Source organism: Solanum dulcamara, chromosome 2, assembly GCF_947179165.1.
Source record: "Solanum dulcamara chromosome 2, daSolDulc1.2, whole genome shotgun sequence".
NCBI lineage: Eukaryota > Viridiplantae > Streptophyta > Magnoliopsida > Solanales > Solanaceae > Solanum > Solanum dulcamara.
Window position 1 is genome coordinate 1825051 of NC_077238.1, and position 15824 is coordinate 1840874.

Below are 15824 nucleotides of genomic sequence, written 5' to 3' on the forward strand. Positions count from 1 at the left end.
CTTAGAAAACTAAGAATTTTTTTTATTGAAACTATTGTGTAGTGCTCGTATCCACACTTACATTAGCCTAAACTCACGCGCACAAGTTCGAACTCGCACCGCTTCATTGTCATCTCTAACAAAAAAAAATTACTTAATTTCTTTCCTTTTCCTAAAATGAATTAATTAATTAATCAATTTGTTTTGCCGCTCCACCCATTAACTTTATGGCGCTATGTTCTTGAACCATTAATTAGAATTGAAGGCTCCAATAAAAAATTAAATAAAAACTTTAGTCAAAGAAGAGAAAGAAAAAGTATAGTATATAAAAAAAATTAAAAATAAAATTACATGGGAAATGTTGCATGAAATCAAGCAAATTATAGCATTTGATTTTTTTGGCCCCACGTTGGAGACAAGAAAGAGAAACAGAAGGTCATAATTAATTAGTTTATTTTATTCATAAGAAAGTGTGAAAGACAAATTATTAAAATAAATCATATTTCTAATGAAAATCCTAAACTTTGCTTTTTGTCGTTAGACCAAATCATTAATCCTTTCACTTTAAACATAAACTTGCACTCTTCACCTTTTTATTGCTTTTGCTTTATTGTACTTCTCTTTGATTTTTTGTTCTTATTTTTTTGTCATTAACTAACTAAGTATGTATTGATATTTTTGTCATTTTAGGTGTTTTATTACAACTTCTTAATAATGATAATTGAACTAGTTAAGTATATATTGAATTTGTTCTTTGTCATTTTAGGTACTTTACAACTTCATAATAATGATAATTGAATTGACCTTTTATGGGGCCTTTGAACATTATGATTATGCTCCAATCTACTTTGAATATATTCCATTTCTTTCTATAAACTCGTCTTTAAAGTTTGGTGTGAGTTTTCGCTCAGTTTAAAATCGAATCGAAAAAAAGTTATTGATTTATTAATAATAGTTATTGATTTGGCGATTTTGATAATGATTTTAATTTTTTTATTATTATTGGGTTTATCTGTTCCTGAACGGTTTGATTTTTTTCTTAATAGGTTAACCAATAATCCGATAGTATATTAATAAATTATTTTTATACCATTTGGTATATAAATTTCTTAACTTAAGGTTTAGTTTCATATTTTTTTTTCTGATTGTCTCAAACTCTCGGTTATTCTATAATATGTCAGTGTTTGTTTTTGAATAAGAAGCAATTTATCAACTTATGTGCATAGTTTATTTGGTTTGCCACTTTATTTCTAACTGATTTTCAATAAATTTTTGTCAAATCTTAACGGTTAAACCGATAACTATCAATAACCAATAAATAGATAACCAATAAGTCATAGTTTAATGGTTCTATAACGGTTTAGTATATTTACAAATCGATAGGTCGAATCACTAAATTTCAAAATCAAATCGAACTGACCGATACACAGCTCTAGTTTTTGCACATATTTTTAACATTCGACACAATTAAAACTTGAACATACGATATTCTTAGGACATCCAATGTAACATCTTTTAATTGTCTCACATATATTCCTCCTAGCTTATTAGTTGTTCATGTGACTCACACGTACAACGTTCGTACATGCAACACTATGAGTGTTTAGACATTGTTAAAGGCAAAGCATCACCGTGAATGAAGATAGACAAACTATTTCCGATAAAATGCTGTTTGGAACAAAAAAATAAACACAAAATCAAAGGCTATTTACAAGAGCGTGTTAATTGGGATTCGATTTTTTTAAAATTTTTTTTATGAACATTCATTATTTAATATAGGGATAGGTCAATCAAAAAAGGCTTTATTCTTCCTAGCTTACAGTAGTATGGAAGTGACAAATGATGTTACATGGCATGAAATTAAAATCTAAGTTTTTTTTTAATTTGAAAGATTTTATTGTTTTGTACCCAAAAGCAAAAGTGAAATTTTGAGTACTTCAAGAGAGACCAAAAGAACGTTGCTTTGTTTCTTTATGAAGGTCTTAGGACACAAAAAGCCACTAAAGCCCTACCACTTCCTACTAATTTTATTTAAATAATCGCGGTGTTTGAATCAGTTTATTTGTATCAGATTAATTTTATGGAATAACTATTATCTTTAATTTTGCGTATACATCTATTAATTTCACGTATACATGCTATTTTCCATCAACACTAGTACCGATTAAGTCTCTTTTCTCATTTTCTCAATATCGAGTAACTTTATCTGCGATAACTTAGACAAATAAAAAGAAACCATATAATATTTTTTATTTAGATGATTTTTAAACATGAAATCTTCTAATTCTTATTTAAGTGTACTTTATTGAACAATAAATCACGCCATTAAATCTTCCCACTATTATCATTTTCCCTTTTTTGTTTTCCAGTTTATATTTACTAAACTTCTAAATAAGAAATAATTGCATTGTATATAAAAGTTTTAAACATATTTTTCCTGTTTTAAAATATCAATAAAGACACTAATTTTTCTCAACTCCACCCCTACTCCAATAATAAATTATCTAAAAGGATAAAGGAAACATAAAGGATCTCTAACTCTGCCAAGTAAACCTTATACCAAGTTAATACTCTACTAAATAATCTTTTTAATGTGTGTGTTTTAAAATCTTAATCAACCATTTAGAAAGAACAGTAAAAAGTGTTGCTTACTTTTCTCTCCGTTTCGTTTTAATTGATTCATATATTAAATATAAAATATTTCATTTTACTTTGTCTCTTTTAATAAATCAATAAAATTTTATTACTTCTTTCTTATATTACTCTTAGCATTAAATAATTACATAAAGTAATATCCTATCCGAATCATTTTACTTAATCTCTTATATTAAAAATTAAATATTTTATTTTATTTATACGTTTTAGCAAATTAAAAGAATTTTATTATATTTTCCCAAGCTACCCTTAGTATTAGATAACTAAGTTAAATAGTAACATTCAAATTTAGAACTTCAAATCGTCATTAATAAAATTAATTTAGTATTCCTTATTAATTCTTTTGTAAGAAGTGTATCAGGTCAACAGATGTCAAGCAATATAAAAGAGAGAAAGTAATAGTCTAATTTAGAATTCAACGCATCATTAATAAGTTTAGATTAATAAAACAAAAAAGGGCATACAATGTCGTTGAACTATTGAAAACGTTACAAAAATGTCTCTCATACATCTATTAGGCCTAAAATGCCTTTAAAATCTATTTTTAGATCTAAAAATAACTTTTTCTTTAACGGAAAAGGACATGAGGGCATTTTTATACCATTTTCAATAGTTCGAGAATATTTTAGGCTCTTTTCTGTAATTAAAATTCTGTTAACTAAATTTTGATTTATAATTAATTTTAAATAATTAAATTATAACCAATAGATGGCCGCCACGTATTTAAAAAATTATTTAAAATATTTAATTAAAATTCGATTAAATAAATTTTAATTTATAATTAATTTTAAATAATTAAATTGTAAGTTTAAAAAAATATTCAAATTAAAGTTTTTCAATGTCAATTATTATTATTATTATTATTATTATTATTATTATTATTATTATTATTATTATTATTATTATTATTATTATTATTATTACATAATCCAAACACTATATACTAAAATAATAACTTGCATTAATTGCCCCACAAATGTCACATTATTTTCAACATTAATTACTACCACCTTTCTCCATATTACTCCTTCTTCAGTAATCTGTTTCTCTCTTCACTTCAATCAACACTCTTCAATGGCTGCTACTCCTTCACTCATCATGAACTTCCATTACACATTTCTCTCATTCTTCTTCCTCTTCTCCCTTCTTGAATCTTCCCCAAACCCAGACATTGCACCATTACTAGCTTTCAAATCATCTTCTGATGTCACCAACTCACTCTATAACTGGAACTCATCAACTGACCCCTGTTCTTGGACTGGTGTATCCTGTCTTAACAATAGAGTTTCTAGACTAGTTCTTGAAGGTCTTAATCTAAAAGGGTCTTTCCAAAACCTTGTATTTCTTAAAGAGTTAAGAGTATTAAGCTTGAAATACAATAATTTTTCAGGTTCTGTTCCGAATCTTTCTAATCTTACAGCTTTGAAGCTTTTGTTTCTTTCGCATAATGAGTTTTCTGGGGAGTTTTCTCAGTCGTTAACCTCGCTTTTTAAGCTTTACAGGCTTGATCTATCGTATAATAAGTTTTCCGGTAAGATTCCGGTGAAGGTTAATCGATTGACCCATTTGCTTACTCTTCGTCTTGAAGGAAATGGGTTTTCCGGTGAGATTTCTGGGGTTAATCTTCCTAATCTTCAAGAGTTTAACGTTTCGGGTAACAAACTCGAAGGAGAAATACCCTTTTCTTTATCTCGTTTCCCGGAATCTGCTTTTGGGAAGAACCAGGTTCTTTGTGGTTCTCCGTTGCCAAAATGCACAACGACGGTTCCTCGTGAACCGCCGCCGTCGTCGTCGTCGGCAGGTGCTATGGCTTCTCCGGTAAGTCCAAAAACTACCATTGCATCTTCTCCGAGCTCATTACCGGTAAACTCTGCAACTTTGAGTCCAAAAAATACCCACCATAGTAATGGTAAAATGAGCTCATTAGCAATAATCGCCATTATACTCGGCGATGTATTTGTTCTATGTATTGTGTGTATTTTTCTCTACTGTTTCTTCTGCATTAGGAAAATCTCTTCTGAGAAAAATAGGTCACACATTCTTGAAGGTGAAAAGATTGTGTACTCATCGAGCCCGTATCCGAATACGGGCCATCAAACGAGTGGATTTGAGAGAGGAAAAATGTTGTTTTTCGAAGGGGCAAAGAGGTTTGAGCTTGAGGATTTGTTGAGAGCTTCAGCTGAGATGTTGGGAAAAGGAGGATTTGGGACTGCATATAAGGCTGTGTTGGATGATGGAAATGTGGTTGCTGTGAAAAGATTGAAAGAATTGAATGTTTGTGGTAAAAGGGAATTTGAACAACAAATGGAAGTGTTGGGAAGACTTAGACACCCAAATTTGGTTAGTTTGAAAGCATATTACTTTGCTAGAGATGAGAAGTTGTTGGTCTATGATTTCATGACTAATGGCAACTTGTTTTGGCTTCTTCATGGTAAGTTTTGTTCAACCCTTTGTTCTTCAAGATATTCAATTGTACTAACATATTGAAATATGACTTAATTTTTAAAGGTATACGTACATTTTACCTCTCCAGACAATTACGCCGAGTATGTTTAATTTTTTAAAGAAAAATGTGATCTTTAGGATTGTGTTGTTGAAATTGATAGATTTGGGTGGTGAAGTTTGGCAAGTAGTAGCAAAAGTCACATGGGGTTGGTTTGTGTCTTGTTATTTGTTTTTGTTTTTAGTTGCTTTTTGGATGGAACTGTTAATAAGGACTAGCCTGTGATGCATATAGGAATAGACACCCAAATTTGGTTAGCTTAGCTTGAAAGTATATGAAGTTGTTGGTGAGTTTGGTCTATGATTTCATCACTTGTTTTGGCTTCTTCATGGTAAATATTATACAACCTTCTGTTCTTCAAGAAATTCATAGTACTATAACATATGATTTCATCACTTGTTTTGGCTTCTTCATGGTAAATATTATACAACCTTCTGTTCTTCAAGAAATTCATAGTACTATAACATATCCATATTAGTTATTTCTTGAAGAAAAAGAAAATCTTTAGCATTGTGTTGTTGAAAAGAATATTGATTGTGCAAATTCGAGCCTTGAGTATGGACTCGCCCTTGTTAGGCAGCTGTTTGACCCTACGTGGGACTTCCGGGGTGAATCCGTATCCGGCCCCAATGCAGGTACCCACCAGATGGGAACCAAATAAAAAGAAAAGAAAAGATTATTGATTGATTTGGGTGGTCAAGTTTGGCAAGTAGTAGCATAATCATATGGGGTTTGAGTCTTGCTTTTTGTCTTTAATTGCTTTTGGTCACCAGGACTAGCCTCTGATGCAATAAGAATCGATACAGCAATACTAGCTTTAGTTAATGTTTCTATAGGAAAAGGTTACATAATTGAAGCTAGCCATGTGGGGATACTGAAAATGGTACTTATGATCAATTCAATATCATAATAGGTCCTGTTTGTGAGTTCCTTTAATCCAATTGGTGCTTCAAAATGATTTCTTGTGATGGGTTGATCTTACAGTCTTTCTCACATAAGCTGTTTTGGGTTTTCAATGTAGGGAACTTAAAATTATTAAAAAATTAAAACTATTTCTTTATCATCTTATTCTTGAAAAAGCTTTTAAAAGAATCTAATTTACTCATGATGGTCCTAAAGTGACAGAAGATTAGAGCTAAGGACTAGTTGTACCAGATGAATAGAATGTGTTCTCTCTGATTTTTGGGCTAAAGCAAAAGAAAGAAATTCACACTTTTTAGGCAAAGAGAGACCCTACTGTCTCATTGTACTCTACAGCTTTTGTTTTGTCTTTTTCACCTCACTTAGTACTCACATAGTGCCATTGTGCAAATCTTGCATCTGTTTGGTAGGTAGGTAGTAAAATAAACTCTTGTTTTTTCTTGTTCAAATGGCAAAGAATCAACTTGTTGAATTGCACCTGTCACTCATGTAATAGGAGACAGCTGCTACATATGTTAATTTTTCTCATTTTAGATATATGAACAACTATGTGCTACTATTCCTTCCATCAAAGTCTGTTGTCTCAACATCATATTCCTGTCCTCTCTTCCCATGTTTTTGTTCTTTTGTCTAGTTAAAGTTGCCCCTTTATCTTTCTATGGCAACTACTCCCTCCGTATCAATTTGATTGTCTTGATTGTTTGATTTTAACTTGACATGGAGTTTTAAACATGCCATGTAGAAGGTTGAAATAAAAGAGTTGCCAAAAATGGAAAGAGACATTCTTCTTGAAGTGGACTAAAAAGGAAAATAAGACGAACAAATTGAAACGGAGGAATAATGCATTTTTTAGGGAAACAAGTGAAAATGTGCTAGTGTTCCATTTTATAGGAGTTTTTGAGTAAATGTTTTGATGGTCATGAATCTTCTTGCTACAGGTAACAGAGGGCCTGGAAGAACTCCTTTAGACTGGACAACAAGGTTAAAGATTGCAGCAGGAGCGGCTCGAGGGCTAGCCTTCATCCACAACTCATGCAAGTCCTTGAAACTCACTCATGGCAACATCAAATCAACTAACATCCTCATTGACAAGAGCGGCAATGCACGTATCTCCGACTTTGGCCTAGCCATCTTCGCAATGCCATCCTCCGTCCCAAAAACCAACGGCTACCGAGCCCCTGAAGTTGCATTGGATGGTCGTAAAATAACTCAAAAGTCCGACATCTATTCATTTGGAGTCCTATTGCTCGAGCTACTAACCGGGAAATGCCCCTCAGTCGTGGACAATGGTGTTGGCCTCGCAACGAGCTATGGAGGGGTCGTGGACTTGCCAAGATGGGTGCAATCCGTTGTGAGGGAAGAATGGACCGCGGAAGTGTTTGATTTGGAGTTGATGAGGTACAAGGACATTGAAGAAGAAATGGTGGGGTTATTGCAGATAGCAATGGCATGTACTACAACATCACCAGATCAAAGGCCTAAAATAAATTATGTTGTGAAAATGATTGAAGAGTTGAGAGGGGTTGAGGTTTCACCTTCTCATGACACAGCTACAGATTCTGTTTCTGACTCTCCTGCTGTTTCAGAAGATAATACATGTGGTGCAAGTCAGTAGTGAGTAGTGACCCTTTATTAGCTTTAGCTAGTAGTGAAAGTTTTTTTTAAAAAATTTGTTATTTGAGTTGTGTAAATTAACCTCTTAGTTTTAATTCTTCATCTATAAGAAAGAATTTTAGGAGAAGTTTTATAAGTTTTACAGACCTTGCTACTTTCAAATATTAAAGATAAAGAACATTAATCAAACAAGTTACAACTTATTATGCATGAGCAAAATATGATCTTTAACTGAAATTCTTAACATATATAACATTTGTTTTTCTACAAGGGAAACAAATAAGAAAAAAATCTATTGTGTTAATAAATTCTAATTAATGGTTGAATTGCATAACCTTTGGTGCAAATCTCAGGAGTCTACTCAAAGCATGTGGTGTAAATTTCCTTGCAAACAAGTGACAAACACTAGTCTTTTCACCATTGTACTCGCAACGACTTTCACTCCTCAGCTTCTTCAGGAACTCCATAGTTACATCTTGCCTATTGAATCGATTCGGGTGAGCCCCGCCCTTCGACCAGTCAACCCACGTCAAGGTCCGACCCGAATTCCTACTTCTGAATTTCATGTTCACGAATGTCGGCAGATAGTGCTCGTCGGCGTAGCATGAGCCCTTGCAGTACTTCTGAAAAATCGGAAAATACGTTTCGTCCGAGACGACCTCGATGGCGAGATCCCTATCCATTTGGAACCATTGAGACCCTTTCATCCATTGCGAAAGTCTGATCGTCGGGCTCATTCGTGGATGGTATCGACCCCGGCCCACCGGGCCGGGTTCGTCATACGTCTCCACGAAATTTTTGTTAGAGTTGATTAGGTGAGTGTAGATAGTAGAGAAATTGAACAAGGGAATGCATGCTTCAGAGAGAAGAACAAATCTTTGGTTAGAAATATCAAGAAGAGCATTTGCTAGTAGCCTTTTTTCAGCCTCAACCATATTTACTTTGCCCCATTCAACTTCTTTACTTGGAATTCTTCTTCCATGAAAAATACAACTTTCATCAACTTGTGATTTATTATTATAACAAGGATCAGAATGTACATAAATTGAATAAAGTCCTTCATGTCCTTTAAAAAATAGCTCCCAAAGTGGTGATAACAAAATTGGCCCTCTTGTTAAAAACATGAAAGCCACTTTTGGTACTATTTTAAATGGAAATTCTTTAACTTTTGGCACCATTGAACTTCTCCATAACAACTCTTCATCACTCATATCATGTTCAACATTAATTGGTTTAATATAATCAGCCAACCCTAATCGAGGAATTATCGATCGTGGTGGTGGTGGTGGTGGTGATAATGGTTGTGAATTAGAAGAAGAATAGTTTAAAATTTGGCCATTGATGATTTGTAAGTTGACACTAAAGTTTGTGAAATAAAGAGTGAAAATAATACCACAAGCAAAGAAGAAAATATAAGGAAGGAGATTTAATAATTTGATAGGCATTGCTATGGATTTTTTATTTTGTTTCTTCATTACGTATTATGTTAAGAAGAGAGATGAAATAAAGAGGAAATAATTTGAATGAAGGGAAAAGAAATCTTATATATGGACTATATAATAAAATCCTAATCCGTACCAAACTAGGAATCTATTAATATATTTATAGACTATAGTAAATTTTAATCCGTGCCAAATTAGGAAACTATTACTATATTCATAAAAAACAATTATTAAATAAAGTCAATAAAAATAACCATAAAACAAGAAAATTTATATTATGGATATTAAAACTTGGACTACAAGTCAACATAGACAAGTATTTTCAAAATGTATAATTATAGTAAGTATTATAACTTTCCATATAAAGATTATTGTAAGAATCATATTCGGCATATGAATTTAATGTAACTATAAATTAAACTTTGGAAAACTAAATAGATACGAGAAGGTCTTGCAAAAGTCTTACTTATATATATTTTCACCGATTCAGAAATATATATAATTTTTGACTTATTCCCTTCAGGATACAATAGCCCAACAACATCGTATAACTCAAACAATTCCAGATTAGTTGAAGAGTCCAAAGCTACATCAAAAGACCACTTTCCTTCAATATAATAAAGAGTCCAAAGCTACACCGAAAGACCACTTTCCTTCAATATAAAATTATGAATAAGTTGGAGAATATATATTTTTTTGTATAGAATAATTTTTTTCCTCTCTAAGTTTTCTTTCACTACTCTAACCTCACTACACACTACAATATTTTCCCTCGTTTCTCATCATTTTCTCTATTACACAAAGGAAGAAAAATCCTTTATATATAGGTGTAGGATTTATTCTACAAATAAATATAAAAAATGTGGATAGCCATTAAAGAATTAGTGGGGCAATTAGTAGGAAATAATGACATTAGTAGTTACACAAAAAATGATGATCATCCACTTGCCAATCTATATCTACTAACATATAAACTTTAATATTTTTATTTAATATTAAAATACATAAACACCAATATTATGAATTAGCAAAAAAATTATCTTTTAAAACTGGAATTCTTACATTATCTCACCTTTGCTATTTTTACAACTGAAAAAGATAAAAGAAAAAATCAAAATCAAAGAATGAGACCCATTGATCATGTGATCAAATCAAGGTCAGTACTCAGTACAAAGAATTGAATTATTTTTTTCCATGTACATTAATCTGTGTTAATTAATCCTAATTAATGGTTGAATTGCATAACCTTTGGTGCAAAAATCAAGAGTCTACTTAAAGCATGTTGTGTAAATTTCCTTGCAAACAAGTGACAAACACTAGTCTTCTTACCATTGTACACGCAACGACTCTCACTTCTCAATTTTTCCAGAAACTCCATAGTTATATCCGACCTATAAAATCGGGCCGGGTGAGGCCCGCCTTTCGACCAATCAACCCAAGTCAAGGTCCGACCCGAATTCCTACTCCCGAATTTCATGTTCACGAAAGTCGGCAAGAAGTGTTCGTCGGCGTAGCACGAGCCTTTGCAGTGTTTTTGGAAAATCGAAAAATACGTCTTGTCCGAAACGACCTCTAAGGCGAGATCTCTATCCATTTCGAACCACTGAGACCCTTTCCTCCATTGTGAAAGTTTGATCGTCGGTACCATTTGTGGATGGTACCGACCCCGGCCCACCGGGCCGGGGAGGTCATAAGTCTCCACAAAATTTTTGGTGGAGTTCATTAGGTAAGTGTAGATTGTGGAGAAATTGAATAAGGGAATGCATGCTTCAGAGAGAAGAACAAATCTTTGGTTAGAAATATCAAGAAGAGCATTTGCTAGTAGTCTTTTTTCAGCCTCAACCATGTTTATTTTGCCCCATTCAACTTCCTGCATTTCATCAATTAAACAAAAGTTAATTTATGATATACTATAACAACTCTCAAGAAACTTTATCATTGAACTTTTGCATGTATGAAATTAATGTATTTGCCATTGAATTTTATAAATAATTCGAACTACACATGCTCTTACAAGTTAATATTACTCAGACCCCAAACCAAATAACAGACAGTGGTAAACTAAAAAAGACTTAAAAGGTTATGATTGGAGCGTTATAAGTACTTCATTTTAAAATAAAGGTCTCAAATTTAAGTCATATCAATGAATTAAATTGCATTTGATAAAAAAATATTTTATTTTCAAAATAAAATTTTTTAAATCAAATTTAAATTAGTTGAATTTCGAAATGAATACCGGATGAAAAAACAAAAAAAATCTAACAAGGGGCATGAGTAGTTTGCTTCTCAATAAAGCACATGGTTCCCATAAATATTATACAACTATTTATCCAAGCATATAGGCATAGAACCAATGATTTGTCAGAGCAAATCTATGATATAAATGGAAAGAATTATTAAAGAGAGTAATAAAAGAAGAGCAAGTTAGGTTTTCTTAAATAATTTAATAGATCATATGTTGTTTCTAAGAAAGAATTTTTTTTTTTTTGATGCAGAACATTAATTATTTAAAAGTTATATAATTTAAGTTTTATATGTTGACGATATAAAAAATAATTCAATACCCAGATCACTTTTTAAATAAATATCTTAAGAGTCAAGCACATGAATTTGCATTGGAAAACTTTACGTTAGAGCCTAAAGGACTACTCCTTATAAGAGATTACTTAATAATCCGAAGTTATTAGACTCGAAATTTCTGATTATATTATGATTAATTGCTAATAAATACAAACCACTAGGTTTCTAATAAATCGAACTACTTTATTTATTTATTTATTTTCCTTTTTTTATTGACTAGTTGTTTTTTTGGAATAGTAAAAAACTTCATGTTTCTAGACTTGTCCTTGAATTTTCATAAAGAAAAGAATCATAGCATATAGACTACTTCAATACTCCATTCTTTTCTTTACAATTCAACAACTTAAATATCCTTCAATTAATTATTTTCTTTTTTATAATTATTATTCCATTTATGTTTTGTCAGAGTCCTACACAAACTTTACTATTATGACAAAATGGTCCACTTTTTTGGTCCCAGCTAATGACACCTCAATTCCAATGTACTATAGTAAAGTGACAAATATTATAAAACAAAAGTAGATTTTCATAACCTTATGAATTCCAGCAACCTCATTTATCTTTTTTTCTTTTTTATAATCGTAGTGTTTGATGAATTAATTTACAAAACACTTCAACTAATTTCATATAATATTAGCTACCTCTAAACTCATTGATATAAATATCAGATAATTTTATTTATTAAGTAAAATATTTGAGATTTTTCAACGTTAATTCGATTTCAGTCGATTCCAAGGGAAACCAAAAATCATAGGAGACAATTAGTTTATTCCTCCGCCCTTCTCCATTTAAAAATACTAAATCTTTGTCTGACTCAATTAACAATCCACTAACAAAAAATACTAAAGTGAGGAAAACAGAAGTTATATAATATGAAACTAACCTTGCTAGGAATTCTCCTTCCATGGAAAATAGAACTTTCATCAACTTGTGATTGATTATAACAAGGATCAGAATGTACATAAATTGAATAAAGTCCTTCATGTCCTTTAAAAAATAGCTCCCAAAGTGGTGATAACAAAATTGGCCCTCTTGTTAAAAACATGAAAGCCACTTTTGGAACTCTTTTAAATGGAAATTCTTTAACTTTTGGCACCATTGAACTTCTCCATAACAATTCTTCATCACTCATATCATGTTCAACATTAATTGGCTTAATATACTCATTCAACCCTAATCGAGGAATTATCGGTCGCGGCAATGGTGGTGGTGGTGATGATGGTTGTGAATTAGAAGAAGAATAGTTTAAAATTTGGCCATTGATGACTTGTAAGTTGACACTAAAGTTTTTGACATAAAAAGTTAAAATAATACCACATGTTATACCACAAGCAAAAAAGAAAAAAGAAGAAAGGAGATTTATAATATTTAATGGAGTGTTGAATAATTTGATAGCCATTGCTATGGAGTTTTGGTTTTGGTTCTGGTTCTTCATTATGTTTAGAAGAAAGAAGAAAGAAAGAGGAAATAATTTGAATGAAGGGAAAAAAAATCCTTATATATAGAGAGGTACAGTAAATCATAATCCCTACCAAACTATGGATCTATTAATATATTTATAAAAATAACACAATCATTAAATAAAGTCGATAAAAATAACAATAAAACAAGAAAATTCATACTTTGGTTATATATTACAACTTGGAATATATATAAGTCAACATAAACGAGTATTTTAAAAAAATATATATAGAGGGCTATGTATATGTGTGACTCACACTTAATATTGAATTTATGTTTTGTGAAACAGATTTTGGAGTTTATGTTTTACAAAACATTAATACAAGATTATTTTGATTTTTCATATTTATTAATTCATTAATTCAAGTGAATATTATACTTATTTTCACTATTAGAAAATCGTCAATTTTAACGGACGATGTCCAATCGAAATCTATCTCATCGCTAAAAGGTTTTTGATAAAAAAGTTTGTTAAGAACGTCATCAATAAGTCAAGTTTTAATACTCCATCAAAAACTTCATCATGTAGTGTTTTGAGTTTAACCTCTATGCATTGATTGTGTATAAAATCATGGGGTGGAGTTATTGTTTTCTACGATGATTTCGATAAAACTCAATAATTTAGATTTAAATTATGTATTATATTAAATTTTATTTAATATGCATAAATAATTTATTGAATAATCGAGTAAGTTGATTTTTTAAGAATTCAAAATCCAATAATTCATATAAAAAGATAATTAAAATAATGTTATTTAATAAATACGTATTAGTTACATTTAGAAAATTACAATAATTGTGTATAAATTCTTTTAATATTTTTCATACATATATGACCTAAAATCAACACGTATTAGCAGCCAAACTGATTCTAGATCATTCAAATGCGGTGGATTTATTTTGGAAAGAAAACATTATTGAACAAGTCAATAGTTTTTTATATTTCTTTTTCAAAGATTACAAGGAAAAGGAAAGGAAATTGCATGTGCATAAAGTAAAAGAGGAAAGTGAAATTGATAAATTTTGGGGAATTTGTGACCTATTACTTCTATATAATGTTGTCACCACATGACTTATTATAAGTAATGAATAGTAGTAAAATCAATTACTAATATTTAATTAAAATATAATCTATATAATAATACCAATTCTTTTTTAAATTTTATATAAATATGAGATATTTTTTATATCGAAGTGTCTTTTTTTCCCCTAGAAAGCGTCACTCCATTGATAGGCGTGGGTGAAGGGGTAAATAGAAAAAGACAGCCCCTTCATGTTTGAGACTTAAGGTATTAGTTAATTTTAAATTTATTGCCTCGTTATTTATGTTAAAATAATGAAACTATTATCCTATATAAAAAGTAAAATAATATAATCTCATAAAATTATTTTGTATATCTGATATTTCATCCCGCATATCAAACGACACGTTAATAGCTCATCAAAATCATTATTTACTCTTTGTCTATATATATATATATATATATATATATATATATATATATACCTTGTCTTCATCCAACAATAAAATTTCAAGTATACGTTCAAAAAAAAAGTATAGATCCAAAACCAAAAAAGTAAATTAAACAAAAAATAAAACTCAAAACAAAATAAAATAAATAATTTTAAAAAATAAAAATAAAGAGAGGACATAATTCAAAGCATATTCAAATTACAAATTTGTAGAGTCTCAAAAGATACCTAGCTTCCTCTTATTGTTTTTCTTAAGTGTCTTTTTTAGTTGGCAACTAGTTTTCATTTATTAAAAAATTGTAACTTTTATAATTATTTTAACGTGTGAAAATAAAAATAAAATAATAAAAAGCAATAATTGTGAATATAGTTAGTTGGTCAAAGGGGCCTCCAGTTTTGGGTCCAATTTTCTGTTGCAATTAGCTGCCATTGAAGAAAACTTGTCAAAAGAGTTTCCCAAAACAAAAGGCAATGACCATTGACCTCTACATATAAATGACTTTTAACCGACGTATATATCAATTCAATAAATATATAATACGTGTCTTTATTTTATCGAGGTTGTTGCAAGCTTACAATATTGCGGCAATGGATTCATCTGAACTCATCACACTATAATTAGAAACATGACTTATGGACTGAATTATCGATGAACAACTTATGTTGCTTAACAATAAAAATTCGTTGTAAATATTATTTAATGACATATGAGCCACAAATTATAAATAAATCATATTTTCTACGACCTATTTACCAATATATTAGTGATATATTATGTATAGTTTTTTTTTTTGCGATGTATGTACTTTCAATACGACGCATACATTTGTGTAGAAATCCACTAAAACTACCATACAGAATAAATTTGAATTCATAATTATAAAACTACGATAAATTCAATGGTTAGAATCTTAAAAATTTAATCTGCCGAGCTTATATATCCAAGATCCACTTATGTGTCGATATTGTTATTTAGTAGCTGAGATATATAGATTGAACACCCTTCACTAGAAAAATATATTATTGTGTATATAACATAAGTCAAATATTAATTTATATACACAATATTAAATTTTAAATAGTGTTAACAAAATTATTGGCTTCATGACTAATACTTTACGTCCTTTGTTTTTCTTTTAAGGTTGACTAGCAAGGTTGTTAGATGTTCAACATCGATTGATGATCCAAATAAAATA

General features: G+C 30.4%; 3 protein-coding genes across 3 annotated transcripts; 1 reads left to right on the plus strand and 2 right to left on the minus strand.

Annotated features, from left to right (window-relative positions):
- The first annotated feature begins 3618 nt into the window (after positions 1-3618).
- LOC129879944 (probable leucine-rich repeat receptor-like protein kinase At1g68400) lies at positions 3619-7799 on the plus strand. The gene is made up of 2 exons (XM_055953701.1): positions 3619-5065; positions 6997-7799. Exons 1-2 carry the CDS (start codon positions 3709-3711, stop codon positions 7671-7673), a joined length of 2034 nt encoding a protein of 677 aa, XP_055809676.1. The 5' UTR covers positions 3619-3708; the 3' UTR covers positions 7674-7799.
- Positions 7800-7949: 150 nt separating this feature from the next.
- Positions 7950-9154, minus strand: LOC129879945 (glycosyltransferase BC10-like). Its single transcript, XM_055953702.1, has one exon. It carries the CDS (start codon positions 9145-9147, stop codon positions 7987-7989), a length of 1161 nt encoding a protein of 386 aa, XP_055809677.1. The 5' UTR covers positions 9148-9154; the 3' UTR covers positions 7950-7986.
- Positions 9155-10278: 1124 nt separating this feature from the next.
- On the minus strand, positions 10279-13204 carry LOC129879947 (glycosyltransferase BC10-like). The gene is made up of 2 exons (XM_055953703.1): positions 12578-13204; positions 10279-10984 (listed from the first exon to the last, which is right to left on the minus strand). The coding sequence occupies exons 1-2, from the start codon at positions 13127-13129 to the stop codon at positions 10340-10342; spliced, it is 1197 nt and encodes a 398-aa protein (XP_055809678.1). The 5' UTR covers positions 13130-13204; the 3' UTR covers positions 10279-10339.
- Positions 13205-15824: the final 2620 nt, after the last annotated feature.